General features: G+C 28.8%; 2 protein-coding genes and 1 long non-coding RNA gene across 4 annotated transcripts in view; 1 reads left to right on the forward strand and 2 right to left on the reverse strand.

Annotated features, from left to right (window-relative positions):
• Window positions 1-8015, reverse strand: part of enok (enoki mushroom) — a 74844-nt gene extending 66829 nt beyond the window's left edge. The window contains exons 1-2 of one of the 2 annotated variants that reach the window (XM_014421459.2): window positions 7751-8015; window positions 6818-7389 (exon numbers count right to left, since the gene is read on the reverse strand). In XM_014421459.2, coding sequence (XP_014276945.1) covers window positions 6818-7180 — 363 coding nt within the window. In that variant the 5' untranslated portion in view covers window positions 7181-7389; window positions 7751-8015. The remainder of the gene's footprint in view (window positions 1-6817; window positions 7390-7750) is intronic. The other variant, XM_014421460.2, reaches the window with a different exon arrangement.
• A 7220-nt stretch (window positions 8016-15235) lies between these two features.
• Window positions 15236-24033, forward strand: part of LOC112211069 (uncharacterized) — a 13517-nt gene continuing 4719 nt past the window's right edge. Inside the window, exons 1-2 of the long non-coding RNA XR_010844951.1 lie at window positions 15236-15408; window positions 23098-23383. This is a non-coding gene — a long non-coding RNA (uncharacterized lncRNA). The remainder of the gene's footprint in view (window positions 15409-23097; window positions 23384-24033) is intronic.
• Window positions 23072-24033, reverse strand: part of LOC106681242 (high affinity choline transporter 1) — a 25909-nt gene continuing 24947 nt past the window's right edge. The window contains exon 12 of the mRNA XM_067052774.1: window positions 23072-23321. Coding sequence (XP_066908875.1) covers window positions 23168-23321 — 154 coding nt within the window. The 3' untranslated portion in view covers window positions 23072-23167. The remainder of the gene's footprint in view (window positions 23322-24033) is intronic.

Genomic DNA, 24033 nt, shown 5'->3' on the forward strand with positions numbered 1-24033 from the left:
ATATAGGAAAAAATATTAACTGTCTTCAGCGATGAAATTGTTAAATTATGTTATTTTTTTCTTTGACAATTAAAATTAAAAAATGAATCCTGATTAAAACGTACTATAAAATCCTTTAACCACTATTAATAAATAAAACTTATTAGCAAATTTTATTAAGAAGGGTATCTGGGATGCAATTTCACATTTTGTCGACGTGTTTTTTTAAGTTTCTGATTAAAAATCTTTATGAGCCAGTGTACCCTGATAAAATTAACCAAGTTTTATTTTGTACATACGGCGATATTTGCAATGGAAATTTCATATCCATTCAATCAGTAATACAACAAAACACGTAACAAACTATATCCAATAATTCATTTCAAGCAATAGGTATAATTTTTTTCAATTACATATCTTCTTAGTGTCTGGTTTAAATAAACTTTACGCTCAGTTTTAAGTTTAGCTTGTTTATTTCTCTATGATTAGGAAGTTGTATTTATTATTTTTAATATGCCAATAGTAAGTGCACCATTTAGTCAAATTAAAATCTTAAACTGACTCATCCAAAACCAGATATGAAACGGTTATTACAACTGATAGAAAAATTATTTATAACAACTATTTTTCATAACATATTTCAACCGAAGGAAAACGCAGTATGACCACATTTTACTTGTCGAGAGGAACATAATAACTTTAAGAAGGCATATTGATAAATAATGTGATAATAATGATTGGAATGGATTTGTTTAAATTTATTTAATTGGTCTTTTAATTTTTCAGTATTGTGATATTGTAAATTGTTTAAACGATTAGATCTAAAACGTTCATATACTATATATAGTTTGTTATAGGATTCTTGTATGTTACTATTTGTTTTTAATTATTTTTCTAATGATTTATTACCGTTGATTAGTACATTTTTTTAATACAATGATTGTTTTTCTTTTGTTACTAATTGTGAATTTTTATTATTTTGATATTTCACTTTAGAAAGCGTGTCATATTATGTTTTAATTGTTAAGTTTATTACAAGTTTTAATTATTTTGGGTAATGAAAAAAAAGGGAAAAAATTATTTTCGTTTAATTTTTAATCTCTTGTACTATTTCTTTCTTTAGAACCTTTTGTAGGTATATTACTGTGTTTTAGCTTTATTATTATATATTTAATATTTTTTTACAGCATATTACGCTGTACTGTAGTTTTTAATGCATATTATAGAGGATTCTTGAGCATAAAAATCCGGGTCTTGCTGGGGCCTGAGGAGAGAGATGACCGTAAATAGTAGGGTGTGGCCTCCGGAGGGGACCCGATTCCTGACCTGTCTACACTCAATTCACTTCTACTCTCACCTAATAGTTCCTGTATGATTACTATAACTTACTGTACTGAAAGTCGAAAATATGGTGATTATATGTAAACTTATGATTACCGATAAATTTATACAATACTAATTCAGTATACATATTTCTTATTGATTATGTAATGACACAGATCGACAATCAAAATTTTGATATGATACTTTTGACTCATCCATATGTTTCTTTAGTGTGCTGAGACCGAAAATGAACCTTTTTTCCTATTACGTACAAATTTTTGGTAAATTAATAACTAATATCAGTTTTGTAGAACAAAAAATAAGAAAATCTTTCATATCGCCTAGAATACTCATCAACGATACGAACTTAACATTTTATAGCATCAAAAGGGCTTGATAATACACCAAATGCAACTAATAAAATTTTGTAAATTTTAATTTTAAATATAAAGAAATGTATTTGTAATTGTTTAAATGTGTTAATTACTTTTTACTGCCTCCGAACCTAGCAAATCTCTACTTTAGAAAGAGGGAAAGCTATTGTTTCAAAAGACATAAAACATATAAATTTGGTCAAAATAAACTTGAGCAATAACTATGTCAAGTTAGGAAAATGCGCGAATTCTTTGCAGAAAATGAAAAATATTACAGTTAAATTTTTGTTAAAGATTGTAAAAAGGATTTTTTAACGAGTGCTGAGTTCGAATATGAAAAATTATTTTAGGTTAAAAAATGTTTTAATCTATTTTTATTATTTTGTATGTTTTCAATTTCTTGTCCGTTTTAGTCTCTGTACATTTTTTATAGATTACTCGTTTTTTATTTATGAATTAATTAAAAGGTCTAATCTATAATAACAAATATCACTGGTCTACAAATAGAAACTTTTTAAAAATTTTATTAGAAAATTTCAATAGCACATTGAGACATATTGACTAGAAACATTTAATACTCGGGTGTACTTAGACCAAATTTAAATGTTTTGATATCTTTGGAAATATGAGTTTTCCCTCTTTTTGATGATAACAATAAATGATATATTTATATAATTTACGTCATTTGGAATTAACACAATGAATGAACAACATTACATGAATTTATCGATTATTATAGCAATTATAATTAATTTTTATTAACTGTTATAGAGCGAGTAGTGACAAACTTTAATATAATGGCACATAAAAATATATATATATTTTTAGTTATTAAATAAAATAAATAAGAAGAACAATTAAATTAAATGATAAAAATAATATCAAAAAGAAAAAAAAAGATCATAAATAAAATAAATAAATTTCATATACAGTAGAATCCCGCTGATCCTAATTTCTAAATCCACCAATAATCCTTAGTTAATCAGAATTGTTTAAAAAAAAATTAGATCACAAAACTATTAAATAGAAATTCAAGTTTAATTTATTAGACCAATTAAAACTGAAGATGAAAATGGTCAATAGAACATGACGAAACAACAAAAATGTGAAATAAATATAGATGTGTACTATGTTTTTTTATTATTATATATTTTTATATTAAAAATAGTGAGCTTACTGAGGTTCATAATCTTTCTTTCTTTTTATTTAATTTTTTTTATTGATATTTAATAATATAAGGAATGCGTTTTTATAGTGTAGGCATATTTCGTCTTTATATAATTATAATACATTTTAATATATAAAATAGTTTATTTCTTAAAAAATAATAATAATAATTACTTAAAAGGACCATGTCCATAATGAATCTTGGAGAAATCCACTTCATTGTGGACGGATAAGTTGCATTTTTTTTTACTGTTTATTTTTATACTGAAAAATAAACTATTATCTTTGGTACAAAATTGTTTAAAAATTAATTTTAAAGGAAATAAAAGGTTTAGTAAATTATCGGTCGCCTCATTTTGCCTACACCTGGGAATCCTTTTGTAGTCTCTCAGCACCGATCCGTTACGGGTCTCTGAGCTTATTAATTGCGACCCAACGTCTGCCGGCCTCACTCTTAAAATTATCCACATTAGTTCTAAAACAAGGATATAGATTAATTATGATTGGGTCTAATTGATATAAAATAATTTACGATGAGTTCGTTGAGCAGGAACGGATAACCAAGGGGTATGTGCTTGATGCTTAAACAAATAATTTAATCGTGCATTAAGAACAAGTTACGGAATCAGAAGTTTTAATTTTGGCAATATTTAACTAACATAGTAAGGTTTTACTACTTATTAGGAAGTAAGTGTAAACTGATAATATATATTACTAATATACTTATAAAAAATATATTATAATGATAAATATAATACTAATTATATCATAATAATAAAATCTATTATTACACCTAACCTATTACAAGCAATAAATCTAGGAATAAACTGGGTGAGAACAAGGATAAAACCGAACTAGTTTATTACGGAGCTAAAATGATTGAAAACAATAATGCATGAAGGTCAGGGTTGCGATCAAAAAGGAACACAGTATTTATCAAATATTTATTGTCAGACGTTTCGCCCCACTTTGCAGGGCTTTATCAGGGCTGTTCAAGACGATATGTTAAACAGTGATGTAATAAATAGTTAAAAACTATTTTGTTCCTTCTGACCATCTTCTTCATATTTTAATTATACGGTCAACTACTTTTATATTTTTATATACTTAGTTATAGAAAATAATATTTTCTTTATTATTCTATATTATACTATATATATTATATTTTTTCCAGTTTAATATTTTTCAAACCATTTAGTGATTTAAATATACATATAAGACTTCATTAATGCTTGAATTAGTAAATTACATTTTAAATAAAACATACATATGCTTTAACGGGCATAATAATTCTGCTAAAGAGTATACAATGCAATTGTGTTATAATACATTTAAATATTTATGCGACATATGTAATAAAGAAAGATAAATGTATGTACTAAGTAGAAAGTACGGCTCTGATAAACAAATAGGAATAAAATAAAATCAATATTATATGCGCGCGCGTCTATAAATGACGTTTGAGTTATTTGAAAACAATAAAAAAGTGGAGATGAATATTTTTAAACTTATTCATAGAACCGACTAATGGATAAAAAAGTTGAATATTGAAACACATACTGAGAACATTTTTTTGTTTGTTATTGTAGTTACATAATAATACAAATATTTTCGGTATAAATATATTCTTGTCAATATTAAATTGATGAAACTCAAAGACTCCTAAAAAATATGGTACAGGAATATAGTACACAACAATCTAAAAGCAAATGTTTAAACAGATACAAGATGAGAATGATTAACAAGCCAAGCCCACAATATACTTAGAGAAAAAAAAAAGTTTAACTTCAAGGACTCGTATGAAAAACAAGATGATCTTATGTAAAAAAAGAAAAAACAGAATTTTCACACGTTCGCATTAAATTTGATGTTATTTTTTAAGTTTATATAGATACAAACTTTAACATTTGAAATAAATATATATCATACAGGAACTGTAGAAAATCTGTAATCTACAATAAAATCCAAGTATCCAGATTTCCCTATTTAAGAACTCCATTTCAATAATCGCCAAGACAAATGAAGAAAAATACATACCAATTTGAACTTAAATATAAAGAAGAGCATAAGTAACAGGAAATTAATAACTTTAAAAGTTGAGCTCGATGAGTCATTCTGTTCGAGGACATTAGACAGCAGAATTCAAGGATTAAGGATAAACAAAAAAATTAACTTCTAAAAACGGATTTATATATGTATATATAAAACATTCAATAAGCACTTTCGCAAAACTCAAATAAATTTTTATTAATGGAACATAATTAGTTCACCGTATGGGATTATTGTAGTATATGTCCCATGCAACAGATAAGGAAGCACAAAAATAGCAGAACATTTTGGTTACTAATAAATATTTTTACCTTCCTTAACCGGTAACCAGACAATTATAAGACTCAATAAATTTTTAATAATTATTCACAGTTAAATCAAATTATAAACAAAATTCCGTTAATTTATTCCCTTTGTAACTAATCTTACAAATATTATTCAACTATAACATTATTTTTTATTTTATAAATTAGTCATGTTGTGCCATTATTATGAAATGGATTAATCATTGTGAAGATTTGTGGTTAATGACTACAACTAAAAGAAAATATATTTAAAAAAAAAAAAGTCAGATAAAATATTAAATTCCTTAATTTTTCTTAAAATGTATTTTTATTGTTTGTAAATAATTTCATTACGTTTTAATATTTAAAAATATTGCATCATTATACCAGTATACACTGTTATACTTAATGATATACTAGTTACTAATTGTTTGACTCCTTTAAAAATAAATAATGTAATACAAACAAATTTTAAATAAAGTATTTGAACTGGATGAAAAGGAGCCAGACAACCAAACAGTCAAAATGAACGGCTAAGTTATGAATCATCAAACGCATTTGTCTACACTCGTAGTGATAAATTACCTCGCGGGTAAAGAACCCAAATCGATTTTATAATCTTACACGTTGTTCGAAATAAAAAAATAAATAATACTAATATAATTCTTAAACGTGATTGTATAAATTTCAACTAACTCAACTCGAGTATGTATAAATTCCAAGCGAAATAAAAAAAAAAAAATTACTTCAAAGTTATTATAAAACAGGATAATAATACTACATTACTCTACAAAATCTAAATTAAATTGAGTCAGATAATGTTTATGAATAAACAATAAATGTTCAGGGCCAGTGGAAGCCAAAATGAGCTAAAGTAAAGATATAAAATTAATTTTTTTCTTAAAGAATCATATATTTCCATAAAATATATTTTTAAATAAGATAATTATAAAATTGTCAAAATTACGGTGCCAAACAACAGACTTATTACAAAATTTCGCCTGTCAAATGATACATGCACATAAAGTCCCTTATTAAAACAATTTTTCTATCTATTAAATACATATGTACACAGTAATATCCAATCAGCAAATATGAAAATAATAAATAACATAAAGCAAGATATCGGAAACAAATAAAAGGAAAATATGCAAAAGAGGCAATAGATATATAAGATAATAAAGATCAATCATGAAAAAAAACACCAAATTCATTTTCATATAATAAAAATATTCCAGTTTCATTAACGGTTTATTTACAAGCTGTTATTACAAACAACGCTTAAAATTGTTAATCAATAAAGTATGAAATCAAGGTGATCAACCTTCAACAGTAAATTGATATACTAAAAATTGACAAGCTGAATGATTAACAATTATATGGATTTAGTTCAATATATATTTGTGTAAATTGTATATGAATAGAATTTACATATTTATAAACACACTACAAAATTTTATCACCACTGAAAAGATAAATCATATGAAGTCTTCATGTAATCAAACAAAATCTATATACACTTACTATCATGACCAAAAACTTGACCACCCCTCCACTGATAAATGATAAGGAACAAAATATGTAATTATTAAACTATTATTAGTAATAAATATGTACAGACTAAAAAATTAATAAACATACCTTGGGAGATTCTTCTTCAGTAGTTACAGCAGCAGCAGATGGCACAGACTTCTTTGGCTTAGAACTTTTCGGAGCAGATTTTTCTTTTACCGAGTCATCACCCTCTGGTTTCTTCGGAGTTGCAACAGGACGAGTAGCACTATTGGGATCCTTATATGAGCACTGACCCTTATTGAATACTTTCAGTACTAGTCCTTCTTTTACCAAGGCTTCTAAATTGTCTTTAATTGCTGCCTCAGTCTGATCTTGGTGTTGTCGTATAGCTCTACATACTCGTTCTACAGAGGGCCTCTGTTTCTGAGTTCTGATCTTTTTTATGGCATCGAGCACCCACTTTAGCCATTGGGAATCGTTACCTTTCATTGTTTATAAACAGTTGTCACTCAGGGTATCAAGAAAATTTAAACAGGGATCTGTAGAACGTGTGTCCATGGAGTCATTTATCAATAAAAATAATAAAATTAATAGTAACAATATTTACATTAAGCACTATCACAAAACTTATAACACCTTATTGCAACAGACTTCCTTTCATTCAAAACACACAATTCTTTGCAGGACAAACTTGTCATCTGTAACAAAAATAACTATTATAAGCCACTTTTAAGTGTAAAAAGTGAGCTTAAGAGACACAATGCAACCTTACAACATAGGTCGGAATCACAATATTTTGTAAAATTAAAACATAATGTGAAATTGTAATGTTTTAACATTTAAACAGCAATTAATAAAGCAACCTTAGATGAATTGATCAGTTAACACAACGCGGGCTAGCTGCCGCCACCACCATAGACGGCCTTAAAGCGCCATTTTAGCTTAGCAACCACATCTTTGTAACACTTACAAAACTTATTCAAAGGTGTTGTAAATAAATTTGATGTCACTGTAAATTCTAAAATGTATAATTCTACCAATAAAATGATAGTAACTTACCCGTAGACGATTATGTATTCCAAACTAAATCTCTAAAATGTACGGTTCTGGCCGATGTGTCGGGTTCACTAAAACACTTGGACACAATACAATTTATACAACTTACACAATAAAAATTATCACTATTGACACTAATACACTCCGCGGCCGGTTTAAAATAGTTTATATTTAAAAGAAACGCATCGTATAAAGAACTAGCCAAGGAGGACAGTAAGCTTACTGCCTACTAGTCTTGTGGTATCAAAACATCATAACAAGATGGCTGCCACTCACTTGACTAACAACGCATTCTACAGTAGGAATTGAAATACGACATGTATCACGGTCAATTGGCTTATCCCTATGGAACACTTCTTTTCTCCGCTTTTTATAAATATCATTCAAGTTATTTATTAATTATAGACTAAAATATATTCTTAAAATTTCTATATAAAACTAATTTTATTATTTAATTTTGACCTTCATAAAGTACCGCTCATTCCGTTAAATAATACTTCAAATTATTTACTTCCTCAAATAAAGACTTTCAACTAAAATAAAAATTTATATATTTTATCCTAACCAATAGCAACTTTCTTTATATCAAGTATATAATTCACAGATAAATATAAACCATTGTCTAAATAAAGTCATAATCATTCAAACACTATTATTTCAAATAATTAACACTTTTATACAAAAACCATCAAAAGTAATATAATTATTTATAATCTTAATAAAACAGAAATAAAACTTTGTTTCTTAATCATCGGTTTATCTATGATTCAATATTTTTCTATTTTACGGCAGTGACATAAGTAATGCGATTAAATCTTTTAACAAGTTGTGAAGATATCCTACAAATTATAGTTAATTAATCATCATAAAAAAAAAACTACTAAAACAGTATTTTAAAAAAAAAATTAAATATTTTCAAGTCAAACACCTGGCGAGAGTCGCGGGATACTTTCTTGTTTCATAGTGTTATGTCGCGAAACATAATTTTCTCTTTCAACTCCTAACTTTCAAAAGGATTCAATGTCGCGCAACATTTCATAGAATATTAGATTTTTCGTGTAAGTTTATAATATATTGTATACAGTAGAACCCCGCTTAAGCGGCGGCAAAATAATAAATAATATATAAGTGTACAACGCACTAAGAAAACAATTTTATATAGATATACTCCTGGTTTTGTATTAAAATTTTTAAATGTAGAAAGATAGTCCCGGAGGCGGTCAAGAAAGGTACACAAATAGAAGGTACACTTTGCAGAAATTCATCAGGTCCAAAGGAGAAGGAGGTACAAACATTGTAAAGTATGATAAGAATATAAAAAAATATAAAGTTATATCAAAGATGGAATATGTATAAAAAAAGGACATAGAAAACTAAAAAGAATATAAATATAAATGATCAGAATACTAATTACAAACACGGTAATAAGTCATATTATTTTAAATGAACCACTCTAATAATGAATAATAATATAGTAATTATTAGGAATAATAAAAAATGTGGAGAAATCAAAATAAGAAAAGATTAAGGAAGTAAATGAGGAGCAAGTATGGTGCAATAATAAATCAAGAGAATAGATAAATGTATGTTAATGGATAAATAAAGAAATAATGTAGGATAATGACATATAAATAATATAGGTGTTTATTAATATATTGTGTTTGATTTGTATCTTATTCTTATTTAGTCTCGAAGAAAACCTGCAAAGTGGAGAGTAACATTGGTTACTATTTTTATTTTTTTTTGCAGTTTGTGACTACCAGCCGAAACATCTTCCTGAAATTAATTAATTACATAGGACCAATTAATAATCATTTGATTTTAATTTTTACCAAATATACGGATTCAATTAATATTTAGGGTATCTTATATAAACTTCTTATTAACCGGCAGCCGAGATTCTGTCTAGGACGGATAAGCGGGATTCATCTGTAAATCCCATTGAATGTCATGATAATGAGATATTAAACAAATATGTTGTAGACTATACTATATATACCAAAAATTATAAAATTAACCATTCGTTTTTTTAATATTGTCACAAAGAAATAATCGGTGTATTACAAAATAAAATAAATATAACAATGATTCATAACTATATGATATAAGTAGTAATTATATATTATTTAAAGCTGGTAAATACGGTTATATAGTTTATTGTTACACCACCTAACATGTTTCCAGAGAGCCTATTTCATCAATTAATTACCAGTTGACTAGTTGTCAAGCACTGACAACAACGCTCTCAGTACATCCAATCCAGGTTAAGCACTGCGCCATTCCTCCTTTGTATACTTAATATTATTTTATAATTGTAGAATCGTTTTTCGAAATCTGTTTTAGATTTTTGTAATTTCTGTGAAAAATTATAATTATTTTTCACAACACTTTTATTAGGCAATAACAAAATAACCACAATTTCTGTGATTAAATGACCATATTTCCATGTTTTTGAGTAATATCGTTGAAATATTTCCTTTGTCTACAATTAATTTTTGTTACAATTTTAAGTGCTAAGAAATACTCTTTTTTGTTTTCATAAAGCAATTTTCATATCTTAAAAAAAAAAAAAAAATCACTTCGTGGCACCTTTCTAATTTTTTTTTTTCAATATTGCTATATGCCAATTTTTCTAAAACTATATGCCTATTTTTTTCTAATAATTACGTTAAAAAAATTTTATTCGGAACTAGAAGAAAATAATTTTATTTTCGCTATCGGAAATTTTCCGGTGTTAATAGAGCTTTGTGATTAAAATTTTATTTAATTTATACCTAAACCAGGTTGTTCGCTCAACGTAAATTAGGGCAAAGTACTTGCGAATACTCTGTATTGTCATTACACTTTGTCTATGTCATGCTTTTATTATATAAAGCCACCATATATTTGGTCTTTCATTTAAAATTTTATTTTAATTCTAATATATCGCTAATATTGTTTACGAGTGGCATACCTGAAAAAAAAAATTGAGTTTATTTTGAATTGGAAAAATTTTAAGATACTATCTACGGAATACGCAAATACAAAATACCAAAAAAAATTTTTTGTTTGTTAGATGTGCCAATATTAAATTAAAATGTTGTGATATGTATTTAAACGAAACGAAGGTCCCACAGTTCTTAATTCGGAACGTTGTGGGTTCGAATCCCACCTGCGTCAGTCAATATTTATTTCGAGGTTTCGAGAAATTAATCTTGATATTTCCAAGGTGGGGACGTCCCACTCAGTGCAAAATGTAAAATAATTATTATTTCTTTATAGATTTAGTAAGATTTCCATAAATATGTTATATAGATGAGCCAATAAGCGAAGCTTAGAAGTATTTTTCCTCTTTATTATAACTCAAATTGAGGGTTTAGTGCACTTACTCAGTCTCCACTGGCTCATTACCAGTGACGCGGTTAGAGGGATGCGCTGGGATCTCAGAGACCTGCTCTACCCCTCACACGTGAGGATAGAGTGGGCTCAGGGATTCTCAGGTCGATTGTATAAACATCTTATATACGAGAATAAATACAACTAGTGATTATTTTTATGTTTACATTTTTTTTTTTCATGAACATAGTTTGATTATGTTTATTTTCTTAATCCTTATGTTTGTGTGTATATAGAGATATTTTTTCATTTATTTATTTTTATTCTGATTTTATTTTATTTTAGTATGAATGTGATAAGTCATCACTATTAACTATTCCCAACAACGTTCTGGCAAATTGTAATATCTATCAATAAATAAAGTTTAAAAGAAAAAATAATAATCTTTATTATAGACTTTAATATCTAATAAATTAAAGATTCTCGAAAATACTGAGTAATAAAATTTGCCACAAATTACTTCTTTCAAACCAAATAACATTCATAATGATTTTTTGTTAATTAATAATCGACCCTATAATAAAAATATGTATAATTGATAAATTAAAAAAATATCGTAATTTAAGAGTAACTATGGTAATACTAGAGTAACAATTTCTGGAATATAGTAAATACGTTTTCGGTAGTGTAAAAAAAGTGTGCATGTATAGAGTGAAGTATATTGAAAAAGTTTTTTAGTCCAAAATGAGGTCAGATCTGCATTTATTACAATAGCCCATATATTAAAATGTTTAGCTAACCGTAAAAATAAAAGTTTTTGGACTACACATTTCGCTCAGCCCTTTAATTTTTATTTAAAATATTTTAAAAAACGCCAAAAGTCAGGAACCCTTGGATCCATTCAAGCCAAATTAGAAGGATTCATAAGGGTTCTAAAACTACGCGATTGTGTTTCAAGATGGAATTTAATCAATGTGTCAAAAAAAAAAAAAAATTCAATTTTGGTTTTATTATGCAATAAATTTTGTAGTACAAACCTAATAAAACAATACTGCGGTTGTTCATATGAATGGGAAGAAAAAGTTCCCTCTTTATAACGAGTCCAAAAACTTCGAAATTGGATCAACCGAAGACGTAGAACAAAAATAACTGAATCGTAATTTCTTGACTCTTCTAACTGAAAGATTTTTTTACGTGAATCATTCCAAAAAAAAAAATATTCGCCGTCCTGAATCAAAATCTATAACAATTAAAAACCATCCATAATGTTAGTTTACTAAATTATTATTATTTATTTTATATTCACATTTTCCTTTAGTCTGGTATATAAAATAAATATTTTGGTGGAAAAATTATTTCCAAATCATTTTCCAAACTCGAGATATAAAATAACCATTGGAAGGTGTGAGAGAAATTGATATTCGAAAAATAATAGGACAAAAACTACATATAATTGTTATATCAACATTAACTGTAATATATTATACTATTATATCAAAACTATGAAGCCTAAGAGAAAATGATGTAGAAATCGATTCCTAACCTGTTGAACCTCAAACGTAGCTAAAGTCGAACACATTCCGTGGCGAATTTATAAGCATTTTTTCCCACTTGATTCCAATTATTTCACACTAATTATGTTTCTCTTCTTGAAAAAGTACATTAGTGGCCTGATTATTCTTATACAATATACTATTTAGGAATTAATTTGAATCTTACTCCTTTCTTGATCTTTATGAATGATTTTGTTTGACAAAATTTTCCTGTGCATTAAGAAGTATAGAAGTTTTTGTTCAGCCCTAATCAATAACAGGGCTTACAATGCAAAACCTTTAATATCTGAGAATAATGGAGCAGGTACATATCGATTGAATGACTGGTTTTATATCATAAAAATAATAATCTAAAAAAAAAACTTCTTTGTTTAAATAATGGGAGGCCCGTATGGTTGATGTTTTTATATTTCGAGCAATCACTTTCTTTTTTTATATTGTATAAAAATTCCTATATCTGAATTTATAAAACATTCTTAATTGGGCTGTTCTACCACAGTTACATTTATACCTAAAGAAGAATTAATATATAATAAAGATAAATTATCTTCATTATTAATTTATTTTTATTTCATAACCATTTGATTCACTGTTGTTAAAATAAGTGTTAATTTATATATAATCTTATCAAAAAACAAAAAAATATTTATTCATGTCGACGTTTCGACCTGAAACTCGAGTTTGAAATTGACTGAATGTGTTTTTTGGCGGACCGCATTCCCCCCCCCCCCCCCATCTTCTCCACTTATTAATCTTCGGTCAATTATCTACACCTCATTACTTTAATTTTAATTTTTTTTTTTTAATATTGTGAAAAACAGGCGTTTGCTTGCGGCACACTGACCATTGAGTGGTGGAGGAATGTTAGAGGAAAATGTGAAGAAGCTAGAGGGATGGTACATGATTGTATCAATTCCGGTCAGAATGAGAGAATACACTAATAGATAACCAATTATATCATGCTCACTGCGTTTTCATGTATCCTATTTAAATATTATATTTATAAAACATAAATATTCCTATTTAGAATAACAGTTTATTTATTTTTCAGAATCTTCCTATAGCTTAAATAATTTTCAAAATATATATACATTTTCTTTTCAAACCAGGTGTTGTGACGCCTGACCCCTCAAGCTATTACCTAACCATTTAACATTATAGATTTACAAATATAACCAGTGGTGTAGCGTAGTGGGGGCGGAGCCGAGGCCTGCCCTGAATGGCACTTTTAGGGGGCGGCAAAATTTCACAATAAATAATAATTGTATATTGTATAAATCTGAACCACAACTTTTTTATTTATAAATTTTATGATATATTGTTGAGAAAAATTTAAGTGGAGAGGGTACCCACAATCAAGAACTTAGATGGGGAGGGTTTCACTTTATTCTTGCAGACAAATGTCAAAAAAATTACCAAATAAGCTTTCTATTTATTATAAATTGAAAGAAACATAATATAAGATTCTAACTGTTAGGAATCTCATTTACAAGTATGGGTTAGTCCCACTGATAGTGTAGGGGTCTTCATGATTGAATCAGTCTGGCTTTTTTATGATTGCCATTCCGATTGACCATTTAAGTGTACCTACAACAAGGGTGGCCAACTTTTCTAAATATAAGATCTATTTTTTATCTTAAAATTGTGTCGCGAACGACTTGTCATAGACGTAGTATAAGGGAGAAGGGGTGTGAAATGCATACTATTATTGTTATTCCTAATATATTTTTCATACTGTCCCATATTATTCTCTCAGTGTAATGACTGCAGTTTAGAGATCTGTTACCTAGAATGTTCACTTATCAAGTAAATAGATAGGTAAGAAAAGCAATTTAATTTAAAACAAAGTACTCGTAATGTAAACAGAAGAAAAATTGAAAACGTGGTCACTGAGGATAAGTAATACTGATTAATAATAATACTGTTAATACGAAGGAAAAGAAGCTACCGTCTGACACTACCAAATATTCAAGCAAACTGACTGTGTTCTTTGATGAGTCGAGTCGTAACTGCTGCGTCCGGTAACAACTGTAACACAGACGTCAAAATGAATTGTACTGGATGGACGGAGATCACAGTATCAGGCTGACAGAATTCTAGTAATTCCAAAAATCCGTTTAACTATTGCTAGAAAGTTTTTTCTTCTACAATCGCTTCCAAGTCCACGGTACACGGAATTACACCCCAGAAAATGGGAGTGATCGACGATGGACCAAAACTGGCTTCACATTCGACCGGTCGACCACGGTCAACTTGGCGGCCACACCGGATTTACAATTCCGGGTTAAGCGCCTTTCCTCCCCTTGTAAGTTTCATTCTCATAGTTCAAGGAATAATCAATTGAGTCTTCCACATCCTGTTTAAGAATACTTGAAAATAAAAGTGATAATCTTTTCTCTCATTTAATTAACTAAGGTAAAAGTAACAGTTCCTTAAGCCATTGATAATTTTCACGCTTTTTTTTAACTTTCTAGACTTTTAATGAACCGTTAAATCCCCAAAACTAATATTCCTATAATTTATACAGGTCTATAGTTTGGACATCTGCTAACTGAAGAGCTACAAATAATTCAGATGATTATTATTAAAAATTATTGTCCATATGGTCCCAGCGTGATTGCACTGGACATGTGGTCTCTACATTTATATTTTTTTAAATATTTTTCAGAGAAAAATTAACTGTCCATGGCGACTTAGTAATTTATTTCTTACCTAAGCAATATGAAGAGGAGTGGAGGATTCCATTGTAAAGTATTTGATCAAATAAGTCCTTCATATATTAAATATAAAATAGTGAGTAATAAAGTATCAATTTATAGTAATTTAGAAAATAATTAGTCCCTCATGCATAAAATCAGCTACGCACTTTCCTTCAGCACACATCACAATCAAGACATGTTTGGTATAACACCCTCTACAATGAGGGGGACCCATATTTTTGGGCTGAGAAGTTAGATTTGAATAAAAACTTAACCCAATATTTTTTAAACGTCACTTTGACTGATTCCCTCACAATCCATAATTATCATAATACAATAAATGGCGAATGGTAATGTAAACGAGTTAACGAAGAACCTTGTGGGTGGAGCTAAGTTTCTCTTAAGGAGGGCAATTGTTCCCCCATAAAATAAACAGAGCTGCTTGGTCAAACAGCCACCATCTTGGATTTTTTTTTAACATTTTGATTTATTATACATTTTTTCAATCGCTAATTCGTAAGTTGATTGTTATGACGGTTACTTGAAAAAATAGCATAAACATTATAAGTTTGTTTTTTCATTTATTTATTGTTATCGAAGCATTGTAAAATTTTTTTTAATTTTCAATAATGAAAGTCTATAATCAAAATCAACCCCCTCCAAAAATTTATAGTTTTACGTTTCGAGATAGATATGTAGAATAAATTAACTTTATTAATTGTCTTAAATAAATAGTCTAAACAGCAGGTCTCCACAAATGAGGTTAGCTTAAAAAATTCGTGAGAAATGAAACTTGGTAATATAGAACATTTCTACATCTTAAAAACGTATCAAGTTTGCTACCACCTCCTTTTGCAGAAATCGCATCCATCTTGGAAAATGGCGCCCAAAATCCATTTTTTCAAAATATCGTCTGTTTGGTGTATAAAAAAACAAAAAACAGTTGGAATAAAGATTATAATAGATTCTCGACAACTTTTTTTAACCATTTTTCAAAAATCACTCGTTTTAGAGTATTGGCCATCTTATGTGTATTACTTATGAAAACTAGATGAATGTTATCATTTTTAATTTAGGTCATTAGTAATTAGTAATTAATAATTAATTTTTAGTTTTATTATTAATGTTATAATAATAATATTGTTCATTTTACACGTTCAAATACACGTACTGGGTATATGCCAGGGACCAGACAGCAACTTTTTCATTAAAATGACTGACCGGAATCCATTTTATAGAATCGATTTTTCTCAATAACTGCTTTAACAATTTTGGTATGTTTTGACTCAGCATAGCAATGGAAAATTGAATATCAGATAGGTCTTAACCTCATTGAAATAGTTTGGCTTGGCATAAATGGCGAATGTTTTAAAAATCTATCTCCAAAGTACTCTTATTTTTAGTTATTTAAAATAAATAACCAGCTCTCATTGTTTGCAGTATTAAGTAATAGATAAATACAAAAGATAAAAAAAAAATAAAAAAAAAGATGAAGAAGATGAGAAAAAAGGAAAAATAGATACAGGCTCGAATCGGAAATAAACCGAGATCACTTGATCTCTCCCCATTGCAAGCATATGTTTACGACTTCGTTGCCATTTGTTAAACTCTTATATTCTGGGTAAAAAAAATTAATAATTTGTTCTACCTCAAGAACCCTAAATATGCGTTTTTATATCAACAGAAAAATAAACATGTTTTTTTCCCCAAATTTACCTCAATTATAGTCTCATATTTAAAAAAAAAAAATAGCAATAACTTGAACCCGAACCATCCAATCTACTCAAAACTTGGGGCTAAGTGAAAGTTGTGTGATGTAGACACCGGACCATATCTTGATTTTTAATAATTTATAGCTATCTACCATTTTAAAAATTTTAATTAATTAAGTTGAGTTCTAAAATCAATGAATACATTTTAAATCTAGTTCTCTTTTTATTTAGCATCAATGGCGCTAGAATTTTATTGGACTAAATCGCAACTTATAAAAAATTTAAGACTCTAAACAGAGACATTGTTCTCTGAAACATCACTGTTATTATTATATATAAAATCAAACATTTTTATGTAAGAAGATGGTTGAAATTTACTCGATCATATCTCCACCAACTGGTATCAGGAGAAAAAAATCCGATGCTCTCCAAAGGTGAGGCATTTACTGGGCTTTGATGGCAAATCGAGAAAAACAAATTCTAGCAGTTGTTAAACGTTTTACCACGTTTTGGTTTTGGCACATCTTGTACTGAGGTATTACTTTTAAAAATGTCGACTATCACGGGACCTAGAATTGAAATTAGCCCGAAGGATTTTCACGATTCGTCTTCGATAGTGAGGATATTCTAACCATTAAAAAAAAATGCCAGACATACATTTCACGCAATGAGAGTTACTACAAGGATAAGTCAATTATTATCGGCACTATAGTTATAAAATTTTATAGCAATCAAGTAGGAAATTTACAAGTACATCACTTTTTGACATAGTCCCCTTGCTTTTCAACGCACTTGGTCCATCGTAGTACAACCTTCATGATGCCCTCAAAAAAGAAGGTTTAAGGTTGAGCTGCGAGCCAGGGATGCATCGCTTCTTTCATTACTTTGTCCGAGGCAAAACGACGGCTCCTTAATGTCTCTTCGAGTTGACCAAACAAGTGATAGTGAGAAGGGCAAGATCGGGATTATATGGAGAATGAGCCAGTACTTCAAAATTGGAGCCTTTTAGATGTGTTTTCTTCATTTGTAGCGGTAAACATTCGTGCGGCTCCTTCATCGTGCGTAACACTTGTGCGACCATTTTTGAATTTATCAATCCATTCGTAGACACTCTGTTGTAGCAAAACACTGTTCCCGTACTGTACCGAAAGTCTTCGATGAATTTCAGCCCCTGATACGACTTCCGACCACAAAAAACGGATCACTGAACGTTGCTTTTCTTTGGTGCAAATAGAAAGCGAAGCAGCTATGATTAACAGCAAGGCAGCGATAACGAAACCAACTTAGCAGATCTAAACTTGTATAGGCATAACAACAAATAAAAAAAAGCATGCGTCATCAACACAAAACGACAGTGCTACTGAAATAAACAAAAATATAACTAAATTGCGGATAAATAGTTCCTTACCTTCCTATTAAGCTCGAACTCTTCAATCAAAGACTCTTTGGAATTAAAACAAATCAGATAGTACATGTCTCCCCGAAATATCAGTAGCAAACATTTTGGTAGGATACCTTTGAGAGCCTTCCAAAGAAAAAAATAACCAAGAGCTAAAACTATAGACAAAGTAAATTTGGAAATATTTTACCCTGTATCTGCTGGAATGTAATGTCTGGTTCAGATTCATATCTTATGATTAGTACTCTCTTACTATGAGATGCAGGTAAACCTAAACATTCTAAAACTTACAACAACAGGCTGAAACATTTTCTTTGGATATGTCAGAAATCCTAGTTATAGCAATGCCAAATCTTTTGAGTGCATCAGATTATTTTTATGCTGATCCCAGATAATTTAATAAATTTCAACCATCTTAAGTCATACAATTTTTGTATTATTACATTTTTACTTTCACCATATCGATATATATGATAAATGGTTACAATTTATTTAAAAAATACACATTGTTCGGATTATTGAGCGATTGATTAATGGTGGTAAGGAGAAGCGTGGGACAAGGTTGTATTTTTGTAAATTTTTTTTGGTGGAAAAAATGGTGAACATAAGATATTGAAAAATGAATTTTAGAAACTAATATCCTCAATCACCGCCATGATTCATTACCATTAAATTTATTTAGTTATCTTCTTTTCTCTTATTGTTCTGTTCTTCTTTTCATTTTTATAGCTTCAAGTATATCACTGATTCAAGTATATCATCAATTTATGCTTACTCAGGAAATGAGTAAACTAACAAAACAAAATTTAAAACAGTTAGCTGTGGGAACATTTGCGACAGTAATTCTATATCCCGGACAGATATTAAATGAGAAAAATTTATGGTATTCAATACGCAAACATGAGAAAATGGGATTATATGGAATCAGCCGAAAAAGACAAACATCTTGAACTATTTAGTACAATATATTGTATACATCATTGACCTACCGATAAAGATTAGTTGCCATGATATTCTGTAAAAGAGCTGAGAAAATACAATGACCTTTAGGTCAAATTTTCCTTCACCTTTGTAAAAAGAATATATTTACTTTGATGAAGTAAGTATTACATTGAACTTTTTGTTAAATTTATAACATTCATGACAGTAAAGACTTTGTTATACTGTAATATTTTTATTATAATTATAACCTGGAAAAAATCTTTTCTTGAAGTCAAGGAATAACTTTAAAACGAGAAAAAGGTCTTTTTATTTTTAAAATATTCACCAAGGAGTGAAAAGGCTGGTGCATTTAAAAAGAATAAACACAAATCTATCAAAAAAAAAAAAAAAAATACAATTGAAAACTTATTGTGATTATTAGTAGAGTGGAGAGGTAAAAAAAAAGTAAAAATGTAACCCCAGTTAACAATAATTCAAATCTGTCAACACAAGTAATATTTATAAAAATATGATACAAGAAAGAAAAATGATTTTTAAAAAGTTGCAAGACCTCTGAATAACTTGAATGATAGTTTCATTAGCTTCAACTAGAACTAACCGGAAATAGAGAGGAAACTAACTCTATGAGAGCCAACCTTAGAAGAGATTATCAAAGAATCACCATACATTAACATATAATTAAACAGTTCAATGTTTCAAATGTAGATGAATTTTTCAAGATTTTAATCTTAATAAAATATTAATAACTTCAATATTCACATAAACATATGAGACTAGGATCCTAAATGAGATAGAACTAAACTAAAAGAGAGAAAGAACTTTTTAGACTAAGAAGAATGATATAGTACCCCATATTGGAACCGTTAAAGATTAGAAGAATCAGCAGAGGAAGTATTATATGCAGGAAATATATGCACTATTTTGGGGAATCAAATATGCATTTTATGAAGTGAGGAAGATATGGCATGAGACAGGATTGAGGGAGTAATACAAAGATTGAGATGCTCACCAAAGATGTGTAGAGCCTTCTTGAAGTGTGCAACTGAAGAGACACAACACAAAAAATATCAGGTAAAGACTCTTTGAGGAGAGAACAAGGTATTTAAGTTCATCTCAGGCTGTAGTACTCTGCAAAGTGAAAATAAAAATAAACAATCTTCTTGTAATAATAACACATAAAATAAAATACATTAGAAGTAAGGTAATAACAGAAAAAAAATCAATGAATCTCTCTCAGGAAAAATCTAAGGTTATGTATATTTTTTCTCCTTAATTCAACATTTTATTGTAGAAATGGCATAGTCATGAAAACTATGTTTTGAGCAATCTAGAAAACATTTTCTCAGCAGTACAAATGAATGCTTGGAAATTGCAAAAACTTTCAGTGTGTTCTATAATTCTATAGATAATAAAATCTATAAAATTTTAATATTTTTTAATTAGAAAGTTAATGAATTAAAACTTCCTTTAGTCCCTCATTAATTCTTACCAATTTGGAATTTGGACCATTTGGGGCTTCATTTTCCCATCTTCAACATCAAAATGCAACTCACTCTGCAATATTCGTTTTGTAAAACTACAAACCTGTAACAACAACAAACCTATTCATTTTCTGTTTACCTCATTTGTTTAGAATGTACTGCTATTAGCCAATAAATATCTGTAGTCAATTAATACAAATAATTTTCATAAATAAAATTTTTGAAATAACTTTTTTTTTTTTTATTCTGTCCTACGAGCACACACAGAATGGATTTCCTCTTTGCATTTGTTTGTTTCAAGGATTTACCTCTAATGGTTTCCACTATATCGACCTGTCTAATATAAAAATTTTAATACAAATCAGTTCAACCTCCAGAGGATTGATTTTTAGATTATGACCTTTTTAAAATAAACAAATCAATTACTTAAGTAGGCAATGGGTTATACTTCTGATGAATTTTTAGTATGGGTTAAACAGTTATTTTATTATACTAATTTAAATTTTATAACCGAGCAATACGTTCATCTTTATCCATTTGAAAAAAAAAAAACCTTTTAATTGAGGCATTGCATTTTGAAACCAGCCAAGTCTATTATGAAATTATTAATTTTTTTTATTTAATTAAAAATTAATTTTTTCTAGATTATCATGAAATAAAAGGATTTTTTCCCTCCGAAAACAATTAAATCACATGTGATTTGGAAGAAAACTTTTCTCTTGTGATAATTCAGTATCAAAATTGATAATAAAAATTTTAAGATAGACTGACTAACATTCACATAAAACATTTTAGTTAAACTATTACACTCACCATCTAGAAGTAAAAATGATTTATAGATTCAAAAAGAAAAATCCATTTACTCCACTATATCCTTTACTATACTTGAGATAAATAAATAAAATAAAATAATTATAAAAGTAAAATGAAAGAACAGAAATGAAAACTATGTTTAATTTTGTTAAATTTATGACAATTTTGCTAAATCTATGATCGTTTAGCCTTTATTATGGCTAATTATAGAAACATTTATCTCCTTAATTACTTTAGTAGGCTATAGATTAATATTATAAATGCTCAGCATAATCATCTATCTATCTATCAGGAGGCGCTACAACCCTGCGATGGGCCCTGACCTTCTCAATGAGCATCCGCCATTCGGCTCAGTTTTGGACTGCTGCCTTCCAATTTCGGACTCCAAGCAGGTCTCGTGCGTCTTGTAACACGCCATCCATCCACTGGAGCTTGGGCCGTCTGACCCCTTCTTGGACAATGGATTCTTCTTCCATGACTATTTTAGGCATTTCGCCGGGACTCATCCGTGCAACATGTCCTGCCCACCCAAGGTGTCCCAGCCTAACAAAGGTCATAATATCTATTATCCTGGAGCAGCTCATAGAGTTCCTTATTTCTTCTTCTGTTCCAGCCTTTCTCCCCTTACCGGCCCATAGATTCTTCAAAGGATCTTCCTCTTGAAGACCAACAGATTATTTCTATCCTGTGTGGATAGGGTCCATGTCTGGGAGGCATATGTTAGGACAGGCCTAATTAGAGATTTATATGGACCTTCGTTTTCCCCCTAATGAGCTTGCTCCAGAACTGTTTCTACAGACCAAAATAGCATCGGTTAACCGCTGTGATCCTTCGCTTTATTTCAGTGGTAACATTATTTGTTGCTGTGACCTGAGATCCAAGGTAAGGAAACTCCTCCACTCTCTCCAAGACACAGCTTCCTACGACAACCGCTCAGCATAATAGTAATGAAAATTATTTTTAATTTTGTTAAATTGATGACTTATACTAAGATTACAATTATTTATTATGACAATTTATTATTATTTATTATGACTATTTATTATAACCATTTATTATGACTGGTTATGCTAACAATTACATTTTTAATTACTTTATTAGGCTATGGTACAATATTATTGTTAAATTTTTATTTAATCCATAATCCATAAGTTGGAACAGTTGTTTTTTTTTTCTTATTTTAATTTTATAATTTACAAATAAGTTCACCTTGATCCATTTGAAATAAGACACATTTCTATTTTAAATTAGTAACTTTTACTAAGATTATTTAAATTTAATATTTGTATTAATAATAATAATAATATTTGTGAATAGAATATGACTCAAATATTATTATTTTTTTTTTTCTATTTTGTACATGGATGAATGTTCCAGCATGGGTAATAATAATTAAAAATAAATAAAAAATTGTGATCAATTATTCTTTATTTTAGGAACAAGAACAAAAGACATAATAATGTCTTCCCAATATTCTGAAGTGCAGGTGAAACAGATGTAACATAATCAGTGCTCCAAAATAAGACGGAACTTGCTTGGTCGCTGGCCAGCAGGGTAGTTTCCATCGGGGTATTGAGATGGTACTCTTAACTTAACTCTACTCTCAGCAGACATTGGTTCAATTGGCCATATTTCAGGGAAGGCTCTTAAAAAGTCGAATCTAAAAGAAAATACTATTATAAATAATTGTAATCATACATATCAAAGGTATATTTAGGAAAGGTAAGGAATATATGTATAATTCGCAATTAGATCCTAATAAATATACAGTATCTAAATCCATACATAGAATATGACTCTATGAACCAACACGAGGATAATCTGGGAGGCTGACAAAATAACATATTTAAAATATAAAACATTTACTAGTCGGCTCAGTGCTTAAAGGTCAACCATTGATACAAAAAATAAATTTATAAATATTTGAAAAATATTTTGAAGATTATATATATGTATATATCGTTGACCGTAAAAATTGATGTATAAGATAGTCAGGGTTGCATTCAAAAGAGAAACAAAAATAGTTTACAACTACAAGTTACATCTTCTTATAAATTTTGAAGATCTGTTTAGGTGTATGGAAATAGGAAGGTACCAATCCACACAAACAAATCAAAAAATTTATATAAGTACATTTACAAGAGCTTTTAGATAATGGAACCAGACCAGATTAATCCATTACATTTTAAACCTGCTCCAATTGCTCTGTCCATATCTGGTATGGGACACCGCTTTACATGACACTTTCTCCTGGGGTCAGAATGGCAGAGCTCCCAATTTATCTAGTCTGGTTTTATACCAGGTCATTCAAAAAGTCCTGTCGTTTTTTTGGGGGAAATTATAAATAAATAAATATTTTCAAATAATCACCT

The sequence above is a fragment of the Halyomorpha halys genome, unplaced genomic scaffold (genome assembly GCF_000696795.3).
Source record: "Halyomorpha halys isolate HHAL.00 unplaced genomic scaffold, Hhal_1.1 Scaffold321.1, whole genome shotgun sequence".
Lineage (NCBI taxonomy): Eukaryota > Metazoa > Arthropoda > Insecta > Hemiptera > Pentatomidae > Halyomorpha > Halyomorpha halys.